The sequence below is a fragment of the Cheilinus undulatus genome, linkage group 5 (genome assembly GCF_018320785.1).
Source record: "Cheilinus undulatus linkage group 5, ASM1832078v1, whole genome shotgun sequence".
Lineage (NCBI taxonomy): Eukaryota > Metazoa > Chordata > Actinopteri > Labriformes > Labridae > Cheilinus > Cheilinus undulatus.
The window spans coordinates 23,385,132-23,401,546 of NC_054869.1; the positions used below are offsets into that span (position 1 = coordinate 23,385,132).

Here is a 16,415-nt window from a genome sequence, read left to right on the forward strand (position 1 = left end):
CTATTTTTTAAATAACAGCAACAACGACCGTGAATTCTGCATAGTGGCGATTTAATGCACATTATTTTGTTAATATGTTTACCTTCTCATGATTTGTATGCTTCAATACGGATTTTCAGGAATTCAAGGTGACCAATCATTTTGTAAATTTGGTATAACTTCTTCTGTCATAGACCCAAACGTCATCCTCCAGTGTATGTGCGATACTGGACTAAATAAATGAATAAGTAACTTTTCTGTGAACTTTCTTTGCCCTGCACATCGCGTGATGTTGATTGACAGCTGCGGGGAGTTTGGTTACGGCTGTGGGCGGGGCTTCTCGTCATTCAATATGGCTGCGCCCTACAGGGATCAACAGGTCTGAAGGTAACCGAGTTCTCTCGAGTTAAGTATATTTTCACCGTTTATTACTCCGCTCCAAACCTGGTTATGTGTTCGAAAATGAACACCGGATGTAACCATAGAGCTTCAGGCGAGATAACAACGCTGTCACCTCCTCTTTCATATTACCTGCTAAACTCAAAACCACAGAGGGGACTGACAGCTCAGCTGTTAGCAGGTTAGCATAACAGCCCGCTAGCTGTGAGCTGGTAAAAAGTTAGTCAAGAGGCAGTGCTGCTGTTTATTTACAGGAAGTGGTAACACGCCGACTGTTGTCTTTCTCTGCATATTTATATTAAATACGCAGAACTATGATGTCATTTGAGGTGTGAAGAAGCGATAGAGAGAAATTACGCAATGTGTAGTCAGCAATGTAAACTTACAGATCACGGGACATTAGTATTAAGGCAGCAAGGTAGATGTTTTACAAGTGTGCAAAGTAGCTATTTACAATTACTCAGATTACTGTTATTGAGTAGCTTTTTGAGTAGTTTTTAAAATAATTACATTTACTTTCGCTTAAGTATATTTTAAGTGAAGTATTGCACTTGATTGAATTTTAAAAAGCATTGAGTAATGAGTGAAAAAATAAACACTAAAGGCCACAACAAGGAGTTCCAAGCTTTCTGCCAACAACATGAAAATAACCAGTCGTTTGGCTTTCACAACACATGACAGTCAGTACAGGAAACTGATTCCATATTGCTTCCTAAAACAGTTGTTGCATTGTATTGTAGGTTAGGTAAAAGCATATAGTAAATAGCCTGGTTGGAGGTCCATATTTTCTTGTTGTTATTGCACATTAAGGACATTTCTTATTTCACTGTGAAAGCCTCTTGGGTATCAAAACTAGATACTCAGTACTCAATACTTTGAGTAAAATTTAAATGAATTACTCTTTACTTTTACGTGAGTAGATTAGTAGACCAATACTTTTACTCTAGTAAATTTTAACCAGAGTAACTGTACTTTTACTTGCGTAAAATAGTCTGGTACTTTTTCCACCTGAGATGTAATAGTGTTGCAGTGTAAAAGTGAGGTAGTATACATGAGTACTGAGAGCATCAATGAAAAATAAGGGGGAGACAAAGGTAACAGTCCACTTTTTAGGATCATGAAGGGATAGCTCATTTTTTAAAAGTAGGATTGTATGAAGGAGAAAACTCTAAAATGGGGGCAAAATGATTTTTTGTCACCTTTCAGACCATAGCTTCCCATCTATGGCTCTGAGTCCCCTATAGGGCTAGCTACAGATCTCAGGGGGATAGCAAGGCTCTGATTCAGATGTAGATGTCAGGATTAGGTGTTTGACCCTTGCCAAATTATTCCCTGTTTGACTTTTACCAAGTGGGATTTTCCTATATATTATGTTGAGGATGTCTGCCAGTTTGAAAATTTGGGGAGCAAATGTCTGACCTTCTCTCTAAAACACTTGGTGTTAGACTCACTTATTCTCCTGAATTTGTGCTTTGTGCATAACTGTGTATGTGTGTCTAGGTGTTCATGATGTCCAGGGAGCAGGTGAATATCAATGAGCTCCTGCTCTCATTGGACAGTTCAGAGCTGCAGGAGGCAGAGCATGTCAGAGCAGCAGTCAACCAGCAGCTGAGCACAGGTGAGTCCACCTGTCTGCGTCTGTGGCCAACACTGTCTCACAGAGAAATATGTAATGACTGTGGTCATTAAACATCATGCTACTTGTCACATCATGCATGCTGGCATGTAAGATGTGCAGAATGTGTGATTGTCAGAAACGATCATGTTTATCATTGTACCTGGTTACAGTTTAGATAAGTTAATGAAAAGATCTTTTGGGTTGCAGTGTTACCTCAGCTCTGATTATTTGACTTTGACACCATAGACAAACATTCCTGTGTTTATTTTACCCATTGATCCACCCAACCTTCACCACTTAGCTAATTCTCCCCCTCTCTTATTCCACATTTGTAAACTTGCTAAAGACCATGTGATGTTGTTAATGTGTCATTTTTTCCATTAATTATACAGGAATTTTAAAGTTGTGGTGACTGTTATGTCATAAAACAGACATATTTCTTTGAGACCAGGTGTTTGCAGCACTTGTCTTAGCCTATCCCCAAAAGTTTCTATCTGTTACATGTCTCTACATGTATTCACTGGTTCCCTAATTTCTCTTAGTCTCTACATGTGTTCATCTATCTTCTTTCATCTGCAATTGTCTGTATTTGTCCACATGTTTTGTACATGTGTGCGGTTGTCAAATCCATATTGGGGTGGATTTAAATCAGAGGATTTTCCCCCCCAAGCAGACTTTCTTTTAGCAGCAAGTTGAAGAGTCCCTTTGAGGACTTGTAGAACTGGAAAGACCTTAGTCCAGACCCTGAGGGTGACAGTGGTCTCTTCTGTCAGATAAAGGAGGTGCTGTCCTCTCCACCCTGGTGGAGTATTACCTGGACTCGTCCTCCTCTCAGGCTGTGCTTCTTCTGTCCTCCATCAGAGAGCCTCATCACAAGGTCAGCTGACTCCCACACTGACTGTCTGTTGTTGAATACACTAATACTCTGTGTATTTGTGTTCATAATATTTCTGTGTACTCACCTGTCAGCACCTGCTGGAGAAGCTCAATGAGTCTCTGAACCGACCAGGGACAAGGCTGGCAGGTCTGACTCTGCTGGGTCACCTGATCAGGAAACAGCCTCCCTGGGTTCATCACATCAGCCGCTCGACACTGCTGCCCTCCCTGCTGCGCTGCCTTAAGGTACACCTAATAATACTCATACTAATACTAATGAAGCTCATACTCATGTTAAGAGTAATGTTGATACTAATATATATGCTGAGATTTACACATACCCATACTAATATTAACATGTTAATACAAAAAACTGATATTAAGACTTATTTTAAAGTTCCTGATAGGAATTTTTAGGTTGTGTCAGTTTAAGTGGCTCTTATGGACAAAGCAATGTATTTATCCCCTTGCTTGTGTCCTGTGCATATGTAAATAGTACCTTCTGACCCGAAAATCTTCTTCTGCTTTTCTTTACTCACTCCCTGTGTATTTTTGCCATGGAAACAAAAGACAAGGTAGTCTGTTGAATTAATCTTTAGTTTGGCTTTAATCTCCTTTTGTTGGTTACATGACTAAAGAAAAAAAACATCAATGCATTTTGATCCTATATAGGTTAAATTTGTGGTCTCATAGAAACTCGTGTGCTACAGTACAAATAAAAACTTAGAGGATCATATTCATAAAGTCACCTGCTACTTGTACCGAATAAAATTCCTACGCATGTTTTTCTAACAAAATAACTTGTTTTATCATGGTTTTGGTTAATATGTGTAAATCTACATTTAGCAGGGGGTCTCCGACCACAGATTTGGAACCAATGCTCTATAGCAGTGTTTCCCAAACTTCAGTATGCTGCGGCACAGTTTAAAACCCGAAAATCTTGTGGGGCACACCAATACCCTTGTACAACCAAAACATTATACTCAAATATTTACCTTTTATTTGTTATATTCTTGTTTGATAGACAAAGAATTTCAATGCAAATGCTTTTGTTTCAGGTGCATTAACATGACTCTGTAAGTGTTTGTGGGTTCACAAAGTTTTAATGGAGCATGGCTAAAGTTACTTAAGTTTTATTTTTCTTTTTGTATCTCTGTAAACATACATTGTGGCCCAGCACACTCTTTCCAAGTAGCGTTAATGCCTTCAAAGAGACAAAGAGACTGATAAATTTTCAAAACAGAGAAGTGGAATGTTTGATGGAATGTCGCCAGTCAGTCCAATAGCAATCAAACTGTGACACCAATTGTATACATACAACAAAATAAATGATTAAAAGGTGACATAACAACATGTGATCAAGTATTTTATGACCATTTAAAATGCTATTTACATTTTTGTTTTAATTTCTTTGATTTTCAGTTATTGTGCATGACCTTTCATGACCCACCTACAGTACCTCTGAGGGCCACCAGTGGGATCAGGCTCACACTGTGAAAAGCACTGCTCTTAGCGAGGCTATTTAAGATTTATATGTAAAGTAGTTAGACCTACCTTTTAATAATTTTACAATTTTGGCTGTTGTTTTTTTTCCATGTGCTTTGTGAAAAAGACATCTCATTGCTCATCTTAACAAAATTCTATCTTATAACTGGGGACATGAATAAGAATGCCTTATCATCATCAGTTTCTGCTGTATTTTGATATAATGCAAATATTTTAATGGCTTTGTCATTAAAATCATCAAGCAATATATTATGATCTCATTTAAAAAAGCTTTCTTTACATATGATGTACAAGATATTATCTATTGTCTACTGTGGCAATAGTCAGAGTTTACCAAAAAACACACCTTTAAACACTAAGTAATGTGCATGATTAAAGTAGTCATAAAATGTAAGAGACGACGTCTCATCGTGCCGGAGACTCACACTTTTTTTTCTGTTTCTATTACCACTACTTAGACTGACACTGATGTCGTGGTCCTGATCACTGGAGTCCTGGTCCTCATCACTCTCTTACCCATGATCCCTCAGGCCGGGAAACAGCACATCTATGACTTCTTTGATGTGTTTGGACGCCTTGCCTCCTGGAGCTACAAAAACCCGGGTAACACACACACCATGAGCACACACAGACCCACTAGCTGATATGAGTCTGCGTTTGGAGATGAGTCTCTGCTCTGATTGGTTTGGGGTTTCTCCTGTAGGACATGTCCCTGTGGTCCATCTGGTCCACCTCCATGCAGGTGTTTACTCTCTGTTTCACCGTCTGTATGGGATGTTCCCCTGTAACTTCATCTCCTACCTGAGGCTGCACTACAGCATGAAAGAGAACCTGGACACCTTTCAGGAGGTCGTAAAGGTCAGTACAGTATGGATAGGTCAGTGCAAGCTTTCTGCTAACTTACAAACTCCTCATCGATATTATACTTCCTTTCCCAAGTGATCTAGGATAGAAGTAAAACAGAATAATTCTTTGAGTAAAATAAGCCTTCAATGTGAACTAACTTAACACACTTTATGAGGAGATTTGGCTACTTTGAAGACTAGTGGTCATCAGCACAGTGGTCCAGTCCAGTATCACCTGATAAACTGGTCGCTGGTGTTGTTGGCACACAGTCATAAAAACACACAGAAATAGCTGCTGTAAATAGCAGCTGCAGAGTTTCTCAGATAACATAAGCTGAAGCTGAAATACACACCAGCTGCAGATCCAGGAGCTGCTTTATTTCTGTAAATACTACAATACCCATAAGCCTCAGTTGCTGTTATCATGATGCAAAAGCTAAAAGTCAGTATTATATCTCTGCAGTGGTTATAATGGTTCTAAGAGCTAAAAGTTTATCAGTTTCCTCAAAACAATTTAAAAAACTGTTGGTAAAATGCACCTTGGGATAGTAGTTGACTTCCGGTCTTCAGTTTTCATGAACACCCCGGGTTTTTGGAGTTTTCACTGTTTAAAACACAAGTTAATAATATGAACTTGGACATGTCTCAGCCTCCTCCTTTGTACAAAGGAAAGCCAAAATACCCAGTTTTGTCAGTCCGTTTGAGGAAAACTAAATGTTATGAAAAGTTTGATCAGTCAAGTTCAATGTCTGTGTCTCCGCTTTCCATTCCTTCTCTGTTTAGCTAATCTGCTGCAAACAGGGCTGTAGGTTTTTGTCAACAGAGCATTTAGTCATGGCATTCTAGCCTTTTTCCAGCGTTGAATAAAGATTTAAAACCAAACTTCTTTAGTGAAATTACCACGCAGACATAATCACTTGGCTCAGCTATTATACATTGTATATATTTTATATTATGTTAATGGAGCAGAAGGGCCAACACTGCACTGTTAGGGATCTCCAAATGTTTCCAGCTTTTTGTACAGTGTTGACTGACAAATGAGAACCACTGAAGCTGACTTTCTGTGTCTCTCTTAGCCGATGTTGGAACATGTAAGGGTTCACCCGGAGCTAGTCACAGGGACTCAGGACTATGAACTGGACCCATCAAGGTGAGCTCCCAGTTGAAACTGAACCTGAGCTTTAAATTTGTCAAATTTGTGTTGCTAAAGCTAACTACCTGTCTGTCTCAGGTGGAGGTGTTATGAAGTCCATGACATTGTGATTGAGTGCTCTAGAGTGTCCCTGGATCCTCTGGAGTCTTCCTGTGAAGAGGATGTTTACCCCACCTTGAGAGACCCTCCCCCCTCCTCACCCAGACTTCAAACCCTCTCCTCCCCCCTCCCTCAGCTGAATCTCACACCAGAGATTGTCAGCAGCCAGGGTAAGTTACTTACAAACCCCAAATTATTGATTCATGAATTACTTTATTATATATGATTAATAGGTTCTGTTGTTTACACATTTTTTCAAGTAAAAAGTAGAAATAATTAAACTAATGAATTTTGTTCGACAGGAGGTTCAGGTGGTCGCCCAACTTTAGCTCCACTGAGTCTCAACAACTCCTATGCACAGGTATAGACGACCCTCTCTCATTTCCTTCTTTCCTTCGTCTCCTTCTTGGTATCTGCCATAAAGTCCCCTTTAAATACCATCGGCCATTGGCAAATGACATGGGCACAAGCAGACATCAGTTGCACAAGTTTAGCTGTTGTGTCCTAATAATTTTATTACACATCAAAATGCTGATTTAGAGAAATGATTTATTATTTGGCAGAAGTTGTGACCTGTTTGACAAACTCTGATCTGTTTTTATGGTCAAATGTGAGAAAATGTTGACATTACAGGAGTATTAAACCAAAAGAAGTAATTCAAAAACTCAGCTCTGAGTTTTCTACCTTACTTCCCTAGTTCTTCTTTTTCGCATCTTGTCTTTGCTTGATTTTTCAGTTTCCTCTTTGACTTCTTTTGTTTCTCCCCACTTCCCTTCTTGATTTATTCCCCCCAGTTTTTTTCTTCCTTCTTTCTCTTTATTGCATCCTATCAAGCTTTAATTCCTCCTCTATTCCCTGCTTTCTCCTCTCTTTTTTGAGCCTTAATTCTCCTTCTTAATTCCCTTCTCCCTTCCCTTCCTGAATATCGCTTTCCCTCCCTTGCATTGTCTAGGTCTCTCCCTACCTTTCACCGCCCTATTCTTTATTTCTCCTAACCACTTTCCCTTCTCTTCCTCTCTCCTTCCTTCAACTTCCTCCTCCATTTCTTGTCCCTTCTTTCCTTCCTTATCCTTTTACTTCCCCTGTTAACATTTTATGTATGCACAGGCCGATGATGTCACATGGAGCCCCTCCTCACAGTGCGGTTTGTCAACGCCCCCTCCTGAACCTGCTGCTACAGGCTCTGCACCCCCACTGAGCCGGACCCTTTCCCTCTCAGGTGATTTGCAAGCTGTTTTCACATATGTACTCCTGAAAATTCCTACAAAAAAGTCAGGAGGACTGCCCCTGAAGTGCTCCTGAGTTTGCTGTGCACATATGCACATCACAGCAGGAGACTAACCCTGTCAGAAGGGGGGCAGAAACTCTTAGGAGGCTGCACAAGACATAAAAAGATAGAGATAAAGCTATCATGATCATTTTGCCTATGTGTGAATGGTGCATGTGAATATTTCCGTTCACGCTCACACATCAGGTCACACTGACTTCCTGTGGAAACTATACTGGAGTGCTCGGGGACAAAAAGTCAGAATAAAGGCTGAGTGAAAAATTTGGTTGTTTTGGTTCACACGTGCAGCTCACCCTCTTAAAGACATTGGCAGGAGTTTTGTGCATATATGAATGGGATAATATTCTCGTGGATATACTTCTGTTAGTAAGTTAAATGATGAATAAATAAAAAACTCTTAATATCATTTGCTTGTGTGTCACCAGGCGTAAAATGTGCCTTATCAGCATCTGCCCCTTTTACACCAATGAATGAAGAGAAACAAGATGGCATTCTGACTCTGACCCCTGACAACAACAACCAGGTAAGATAAGAACTGCAGGTTGACTTCAGGCTCTGGTTTCTTTCCTGGAAGGCTTTATTGTGAAGGCCTCTTTTATGTTCACAGTCGAAGCAGGCTGCTGAGCTAGAGAAGTCCTCCATTCAGCCAATCACAGAGAAGAAAGGAAATGGGCACAGTGATGTCATAAACAACAACTGTGAAGGTAAACATGATGACAGTGTTGATACTATTGAGCCATGTTTATACAAACACTACAGTACTTATAAAAATAAAATGGTACCGTATCTCCATCTGTGTTAAGAGGCCAGATCAGAGTCACAGCAGCCTCCCCAGTCCTCCTCATCCTCTCAGCCTGTTGTCCTCACCTCCACTCCAAGCTGTGATGAGACCTCCCCAGGTTCAGCCCTCCCCATGCCTTCCAGCTCCATCTCCATGTGGTTCAGCCCTCCTCGCCCCTCCACAGAGGAGGGACGATCTGCCTTGTTTGGCTCTGGCCACATGGACCAGAGCCCTGCCCCTTCATATGAAGCCCTGTTTGAGCTGGCTCTTCCACGAGCTGCCACACTTTTTATTGAGAAGAAGACACAGGTATAATTTTTTTAAAATTCACAAATATATTGATCAAATGATTTTAAAAATCTGTTGTAGAAAAAATATTTCAAGGTTTCTGCTCAGAAGTAGTTGTGAGACAAAACACTGGATTTATGTAAATTATAGCTTTTGATGTACTTGTTTATTGTAATTTCTCCTTTAGGAGGTCCTAGAGAAAGCTGCAGGAGAGCAGGAGAAAAAGGAGGGAGGAGAGGGGGAGGAAAAGGAGGAGGAGCAGACGTCTGTGTCTCCTTTGGAAGTTCTGGACCAGCTGATCATCTACGGACATGATGCACACAACCACCTCAGAAGGTCAAAATGTTACATGAGAGAAAACTATCTCAGAATTGAAACTCCAACTTTTTCATCTTTGTCCTCTGATGTTGAGCTAAACAGTTATATATGTACATATATGACATAAGCATCCAGCTGTATGGCCATTTGAGTATAATTTGTGCTAATTCTTACTCATAGGCCTTTTTCACACATGCACCACACCTGAAAATGTACTCAGAGTTATTCAGATTGGGTTGCATGCAAAAGACAGACAGCTGCATTTTTCTGCCATGGCATTGTCTTGTCATAACCTTGCAAAGAAGATGGATGCGCCCGCTTCCTTGTGTCTCACTGGTGAATCCATCTTGCAAAGCTCCCATCCCGTTTGGGCCCAGTTAGAAAGTGACAAGACCAATCAGTGTCAAGGGGCAGTACTTCCAGGCATGATGGAGTCATGATGTAAGTGAGCAGCAACAAGAGGCTGGTGCCGTTATGGCAGAAGACATTAGCGTGGATGCTGCTAAAGTGTCAGTTTTATCAGAACTTGATGACATTTCTTTGTTAAAAGAAGAACACAGAACAGTCGTGTACGGACATGTCTGAAGTCACCATGGTCCGCGTTTTGCAGTTCTGTATGAAGTTTATTCCTCGGTAGCTGCGCATGCGCACCTCGGTAGCAGCAACAACGTCACGTGTTTTGCTGCTCTGATTTGCCCGTGACAGACAGAACATTCACCCAGTCACCCTCTGAGTTTTTTTTTCAAAGGCTCTGCCCTTTCCCAAACGCTGTATATCAAAGGTATTCCAGATGGATGTGTTTCACACATCCATCTGGCCTCTTTTCTGCAAGGAGTTAAGGGGAGCTGATGTGTGAACACAGCAAGTAACAGTCAGGAAAATCTATTTTACTGTGGTTTGTACAGCAGTGACACAATCTGATGTGATAATCACACAATCTTAACTTCTGCATAAAGTCATGTGTCTATATGTTTTTGTGCATCTTTGTTTCATTTTCAGGTTGTCAGCAGTGAATAGGTCCGTGGATCGGAGTCATTTTGGAGGTAAACAGCAGAGCATGAAAACCAAAGGTACCAGAAACTAACATGAAACTCATCCAAATATATAACCCAATTAACATAATCAAACTCTGATTGACATGTATTGATTGATATGCTGATTTCTTTTGCTAGTGAAAAATGATAATATCAATGGATTTTGTGTTTTCTTCTGTCATTTTTATTTATCACAAAGAAATTACCTTAACAGTTAATTCTATGGTTCAGATCGTGTTTGGTGCAATGAAACTGGATGTTTTGATGTGCCCCATCATCTAACTTTTGTGTTACAGATCTTGTCATATTGGGTTACAGCTCTGTTTTAACCATGAGTTTATGCAGAACAGATGTGTGCATTAAAACCAGCATGCTTGGAAATGAGACTGTCCTAACTGTTAAACCTGACATAATCGGACTAATCTGACCTGCTCGCTCATCAACATGATGTTTTTTTTTAAGTTGGAAGCTAGCAATGATGAAGAGTTAGGAATTCCTGACTGAAACAGCTCAAACTTTTTAAAACTGATTGTCATGACACCAGCAGTTCAAATCTGATTCTATGAAAGCATTAAATCTACGATTTGCAACTTGCAACCAGACTTTTGTGCATTGCCACCATTCCTATGATACAACAACCAAATGGAGAGAAGTGTCCCTGTAGGTTGTAATGGTTGTGACAGGTGCTCTGTGTTTGTGTTTGTTTTTGTCAGGCCCCACCCAGGGTGAAGAGCTTCAGTCTCTGAAGAGTCAGCTATTGCTTGTTCATGGTCAGCTGCAGTATGAACGCTTCAAACGTCAGCAGCACGCCATGAGAAACCGCCGTCTGCTTCGGAGAGTCATAAATGCCACTGCATTGGAGGAGCAAAGTGTTGCCATGGTAACATGTAAACACACACATAACCTTACTTGTGTAAACACTGTAATTTATTTGCTGTGTTGTTTTTGTGGATTTAGATAATTGTGCCTCATCTATTCTTTGGCAGATGATTCATCGACTTCTTAGTCATTTTTAAAATGAGCTGGCACCTTGTATGGTGGTGTGTGTCTTTATTTCTGTGTTGCAGAAGGGTCAACTGAGTGTGCAGGAGGAGGAGATTCGATCTCTTAAGTCAAGTCTAGAGGAAGAACAGAGACGATACACACATCTGCAGCAGGACACTCACACACAAACCAACCAGCTGCACACACATGTCCAACAACTGCTGCTGCAGCATCAGGACAGCCAAAGAGAAAATCAGAGACTGCAGGTAATTATAAATACATTATATGTAAACACACTACATTTATACCAAACACCAGAATATTTGACACATAGAAAAGACTACAACTATGTTCCTGTTGAGATTATTTTTGATCATACATAAGAAGAAAATGAATAAAGGAGCAAAACTGAAGAAGTTTTTGTCATTGTTCTCCAACATCCTACGATTGGCTGTTTCAGAGTGAACTTCAGGAGTGTGAAAGCAGGTTGAAGGACGTGGAGGCGGAGCTTCAAAAAGCCAATAATAAGGCTTACAATGCAGAACACCAACTGACCCAGCTGTCACTCAAGGTAAAAAGAGCTCCTGTTGGCTGATGTATGAATGAAAGATGCATAAAGAGAGTTCACGTGTCTGAATGCTCTGACTTTAGGGTGTCAGATCTAATCCCACTATTGACAGAAATGAGCATCAGCAGCAGTGTAGTGTTATTACAACTACTGATGATATGCCAGTATATGGTATATTTACTTTGTGTTAATTTTCCGTCTGTGTGTCATCAGCTGTGCAGCAGTGAGCAACTGCAGCAGCAGATCTTCCTTTTGAACCAGCAGCTTGTCCTTCTGAGGGAAGCAAACAGAGGTTTGACTGAACAGCTGGATGGAGGAGAGACACACAGCTGGACTGTGAGGGCACATGCATACTATACACTCATACTCATACATACTAGTAGTCAGTTAGTTACACTTAGTCCACTCAGATTTTTAAGTAGCTCAGAATAAAGAAAGCACTTGTAGATTTCATGCTTTGCTATCAGACTAGCAGGCCATACAAGCTGCATTCAAATACACTTTGTTACACTAAGTTCTCAGTGCTGTTTTGTAGTTTGACCCAGAACTGCATGTGGTTTTGTCTTTATGTGTGTGTTGGACAGGAGTTGTCTATGCTGCAGTGCAGTGTGGGTAAGGAGTACCAGTGTCTTAAAGACAGTGATGTCCAGCACAGACAGAAGCTGGAAGCAGCCAATCACAGGATAGCTGAGCTGGAGAATCAGTTGGCTAAGAAAGATCAGCTGATCCTGGATCAGAAGAAGCTTCTGGATGAAACAAAGGCCCAGAGCAGGTCAGAGTCCTGGAGTCGGTTTTATCTTGTCTGCTATTCACATTGACTGGGTTTATTTATGTCAGAGCCACAAGACGTACAAATTGAGTCAGCCAGCACAGTTTTTAACAACTTTTGAAAGGCCTGTTTTTTAATTAAGTCATAATAAGCTATTCTGATATTCCTTTGAGACACCAGGAGAAACTCTACACCGAGGGACTCTCATGTTAAACAAATATGTATGATGTAGAGGCAAAAGCAATGCTTTAAGTTCCTGGGCCGCTACACAAGGGCTTAACTAACTGATGCGCTGACAAACTTGACAAACGAGTCTAATGAAGAGAGTTCAAGACAAAATGTGTGGTTTAACACTGAGTTGATGTATTGCTCAAAAACTTCAGTGTGTCCATTGCAACGATTCAAATACGAACATTTCAGCGATTTGAACAAAAAGTTCACCCACACTGGCTTCTTCAAAAAGCTGTTACCTTCTAGACGGGACAGCTTCCTGGACCAAGATTGGTTCCTATTTAAAAGACAAGTGCTCATTGGCTCCTACATACGAGGTCTTTTTAATTTTTGGTGATAATTACATTATGTTAGGCACAGCACTTGAGACATATAATTAATAATTGAAGACAAACATACAACTTTTACAAGGAAAGAGTATAAGTAGTACCATACCAAACCAGACCATACCATATTGTAACTAAAATACTCGAGTAGAAATTAAGATCCAATCCTGAATCCTTTTTTTTCACAGATTAAAGTGGCCAAAGTTTTCAACAATCACTAAAATACATAAAATACATTATATTCCCATGTAAACACTCTGACAGGCTGCTGCTTGTGTTTTAGAGCGGAGCTGTCGGCTTGTCAGAGTCGATGTATTGCTCTCAGGAGAGTCACCCAGGCTCTGCAGACTGAGATGCTTCAGCTGTACAGTCAGGTCCACCTGGACACACACAGCCGGCCTCAGGATGTTGGCAGCAGGTAAGATAGACTGAGTGATGTCACAGGTACTCTAACTAATCTTAAAAACAGTGAAGTTTTGAATAATAATGCTCTAATAATGGGATTTTATCTTCTTCACCCTCAGGCCGAATGGTGGCAGTGCCGCCTTATCAGCTCCTCAGGGCAGCAACAAGCTCCGACCCTCCTCTTCCTCTGTTTGTATATTAAATGGAGGTGTGGAGGCCCTCTCTACCTCACCACTGCACCTTCCGTCCTGTTCTTCCTCCCCCCTCTCTCTCTCCCCCATAGAGTCCCCCCTTGCTGTAGGCTCCTTTCTGGAGCAGCGTGCACGGCAGCTGTTCAGACCGACCAGTCAAAGCCAGGAAGAGGAGGAGCAATGTGAGGATGAGCAGCAGCAGCAGCAGGAGGAGGAGGAGGAGGAGGAGGAGGAAGCAGCAGAGGAGATGGAGGATGCCCAGCCAGGGAGCCCTCCTCTAGGTAGTGCAGCAGACGAGGCCCACCTCCTCGCAGGCAGCCCTCAGACACAGCCCCCAAGCCAGGTGTCGGCTCCCAGCCACCCAGCCTCTGGACTTCCAGGGCCCCCCGCAGACTTGACACTTGCTGTCCGACAGCGGAGACATGAACTGAGCATCATGGACTATGACGAGACTCTGCCAGAGTACTGACAGAGGGATGGATTAAAGGGAGAGATAAAAAGAGGGTGATTGAGATGAAGGTGGGGAGAGAGAGATCAGCTGCTCCATGTGTTAGCAGGCCACAGCTAACTAGCTAGCTAGTTTACAGTCGCCAATCGGTATCAGATTTTTTTTTGTCACTCGATTTGGATCTTCAGTCATAATTACAAAAAATCATAAACCATATTGGAAAACAGCTTTGGCTGCCTTGCTAACAGTATTTTTATCCAGACACATGGTATGCTTCATGCTTAATGAAGAAGAATAAAACAGAAACTTTTCTCTGGCAGATCAGGATAAATTTAAGTTCAGTCCTCACTGCTAATTAGCTAACATTGTATAGTAAGTCAGCTAAACTTTTTAGAACAGCTAAATGAAGAAGATTAACACTAATGTTACAAAGCATGTAATGTTAAACAACAGTTTCTAATTCTGCACTTAATTACGCACATTCAGAATTTTGCTGCAAGTTAGCTAATGTTGGTTTAAGGTTCGTTTCACAAAACAGAAAAAAACATACTGTATTAATTGTTTATTAGCTTGCAAAAAGGCTAATAATTGCAGTGCCAATAAGAATTAAAAATGATCTTTGAATCATTTTTGTTAAGTATGTGTTTCAAACCAACACTTTGCTTAATATTAGCTTACATTTAGATTGATTTTTGAGGATAATTAAAGAGACAACATGTTAAAATTTAAGAACAGCCATAAAGTCACATTACTAAATCCAACAAAATAATTAACTAGTCAAGGTGAATTTGTATTATTTCAACAATGAGCCCTAATCAGTACTCTAAATGTACCTTTGCTTTAAGAAACAAACCAGCTTGAGGTTAAATGAAATTTAGTTTCAGGCTGGTTAACAGATTATAACCTGTGTAAATGACAGCATTTTTAATATCATGTTTTGATTATACATTAGTTGCTGTCCTCAAAGCCAATGAGATGACTGAAGGTCCTGATTGAACACATTGAATAGTTGGCTTCAACTCTAGACCGACAACAATTTTCTTTAAGAGAAAAAAAAGGAATTAGAACATACAATTTTTAATGTACTGGTAAGTAAGCTAACAGCAGCTGTGTTAATCATACAACATTAGCTTTACTAAAAACTGCCTTACTGTTGCCAATTTTTTTTAGCTTCTGCAGTTATCCATGTAGTTAATACAGCATGTGTTGCTACATCAGCTCATCAACACTAAATGATAACTGAGTTTTACAAAGCATCTCATGAATCGAATCAATTAATGATTAACCCTGCAGTTTTGATTAATTTATTGTATCGTCCACAGTTGTGTGGCAGCTCAGGCTTTGCAACAAAATCCAACACATTATCTTACAAAGCATTATGTCTAGGGGACACAGAGCAACTTGATTATCCCATTGACTATTTCTGTGATTGGTTGTTGGGTTCCTCAGGGTTGTATTGTTGGTCTTTTATATTTAAAATAAAAGCTAAAATGCCAAATTATTTATCCATCAACCGTCAGATCTCTCTTCTTTGGACTGTCAGCAATTTTTGGATTAATTTCAGCATTAATACCACACACATACACATTGTGTGTATTTTTTTTAACAGATTGTCAAATTATATTACTCATTCTGTGTCTAAATTAGTGACCTAAACACTGTATATAAACCAGAATCAGTCAATTTCTGATGGCATATTAAGCTTTCAGGTGAATTAAAGTCTCAGTATTCAGTATTTGATTAACGAATGATGTGCATGTAAACAGACAAAAATCTTCTTGGATGTTAGGAAAATATCTCCTCAGGTTCATAGCTCAGGATCGAACATTCGGGTGACAAAATGGAAATAATTTCAATTAGAGTCTATTCACATCTCTCCATTTACTTTCTGTCACTGCACTATGCAAAAACTGCCATGCTTTTGATGTGATGAAGTCTTAACTCAAAAATTCTCAAACTTTAACTTTAAGCCAAAACATATGGAGGATAGCATTCTGTCCAGGGTGTAAACTAGAGTTTACCGTGATAGCACAGACCATAACCATCCTTCTGTTTTATGGGACTGAATCAAGCTGACTGAATGAGTCTCTGATGATCTCTGGGTGATTTGTTTTTCTTTCTTCAGTTTACAGTTGACCAGCTCAACCTGGCAACTTTCCTTGTCAGAGTTGCTCTGTATTTCAGGAAACATCTGGATCAGTGCTTGTCTGTAGCAGTGTATCACAAGCCTGAAGAGACAAATGTAACACTGTGAACACTAGAAATAAAACTTCTCTGAATATCTGATTGTAATTTGTGTTATTATTTTT

At 40.2% G+C, this 16,415-nt stretch overlaps 1 protein-coding gene across 3 annotated transcripts; it reads left to right on the forward strand.

Annotated features, from left to right (window-relative positions):
* The first annotated feature begins 321 nt into the window (after positions 1-321).
* Positions 322-16,387, forward strand: tsc1a (TSC complex subunit 1a). 3 transcript variants are annotated; one of them, XM_041787193.1, is made up of 22 exons: positions 322-366; positions 1,879-1,996; positions 2,770-2,873; positions 2,966-3,118; positions 4,837-4,981; positions 5,082-5,236; positions 6,300-6,373; positions 6,455-6,645; positions 6,778-6,836; positions 7,583-7,694; positions 8,189-8,286; positions 8,371-8,467; positions 8,567-8,853; positions 9,020-9,168; positions 10,150-10,220; positions 10,898-11,064; positions 11,252-11,434; positions 11,629-11,739; positions 11,950-12,072; positions 12,321-12,508; positions 13,346-13,480; positions 13,587-16,387. In XM_041787193.1, the coding sequence occupies exons 2-22, from the start codon at positions 1,885-1,887 to the stop codon at positions 14,125-14,127; spliced, it is 3,255 nt and encodes a 1,084-aa protein (XP_041643127.1). In that variant the 5' UTR covers positions 322-366; positions 1,879-1,884; the 3' UTR covers positions 14,128-16,387. The 3 variants fall into 3 exon arrangements, with proteins under 3 accessions (XP_041643127.1, XP_041643129.1, XP_041643128.1); XM_041787195.1 differs by having other exon boundaries at positions 10,150-10,193; XM_041787194.1 differs by having other exon boundaries at positions 363-384.
* The last annotated feature ends 28 nt before the right edge of the window (positions 16,388-16,415 follow it).

Bases quoted from the DNA above. Each gene is read 5' to 3' on its own strand.
- tsc1a (XM_041787193.1), top strand. From the start codon at position 1,885: ATGATGTCCAGGGAGCAGGTGAATATCAATGAGCTCCTGCTCTCATTG. The intron at 8,468-8,566 runs GTAAACATGATG...ATCTGTGTTAAG, and splicing joins CATAAACAACAACTGTGAAG to AGGCCAGATCAGAGTCACAG. The intron at 12,073-12,320 runs GTGAGGGCACAT...TGTGTTGGACAG, and splicing joins GAGAGACACACAGCTGGACT to GAGTTGTCTATGCTGCAGTG.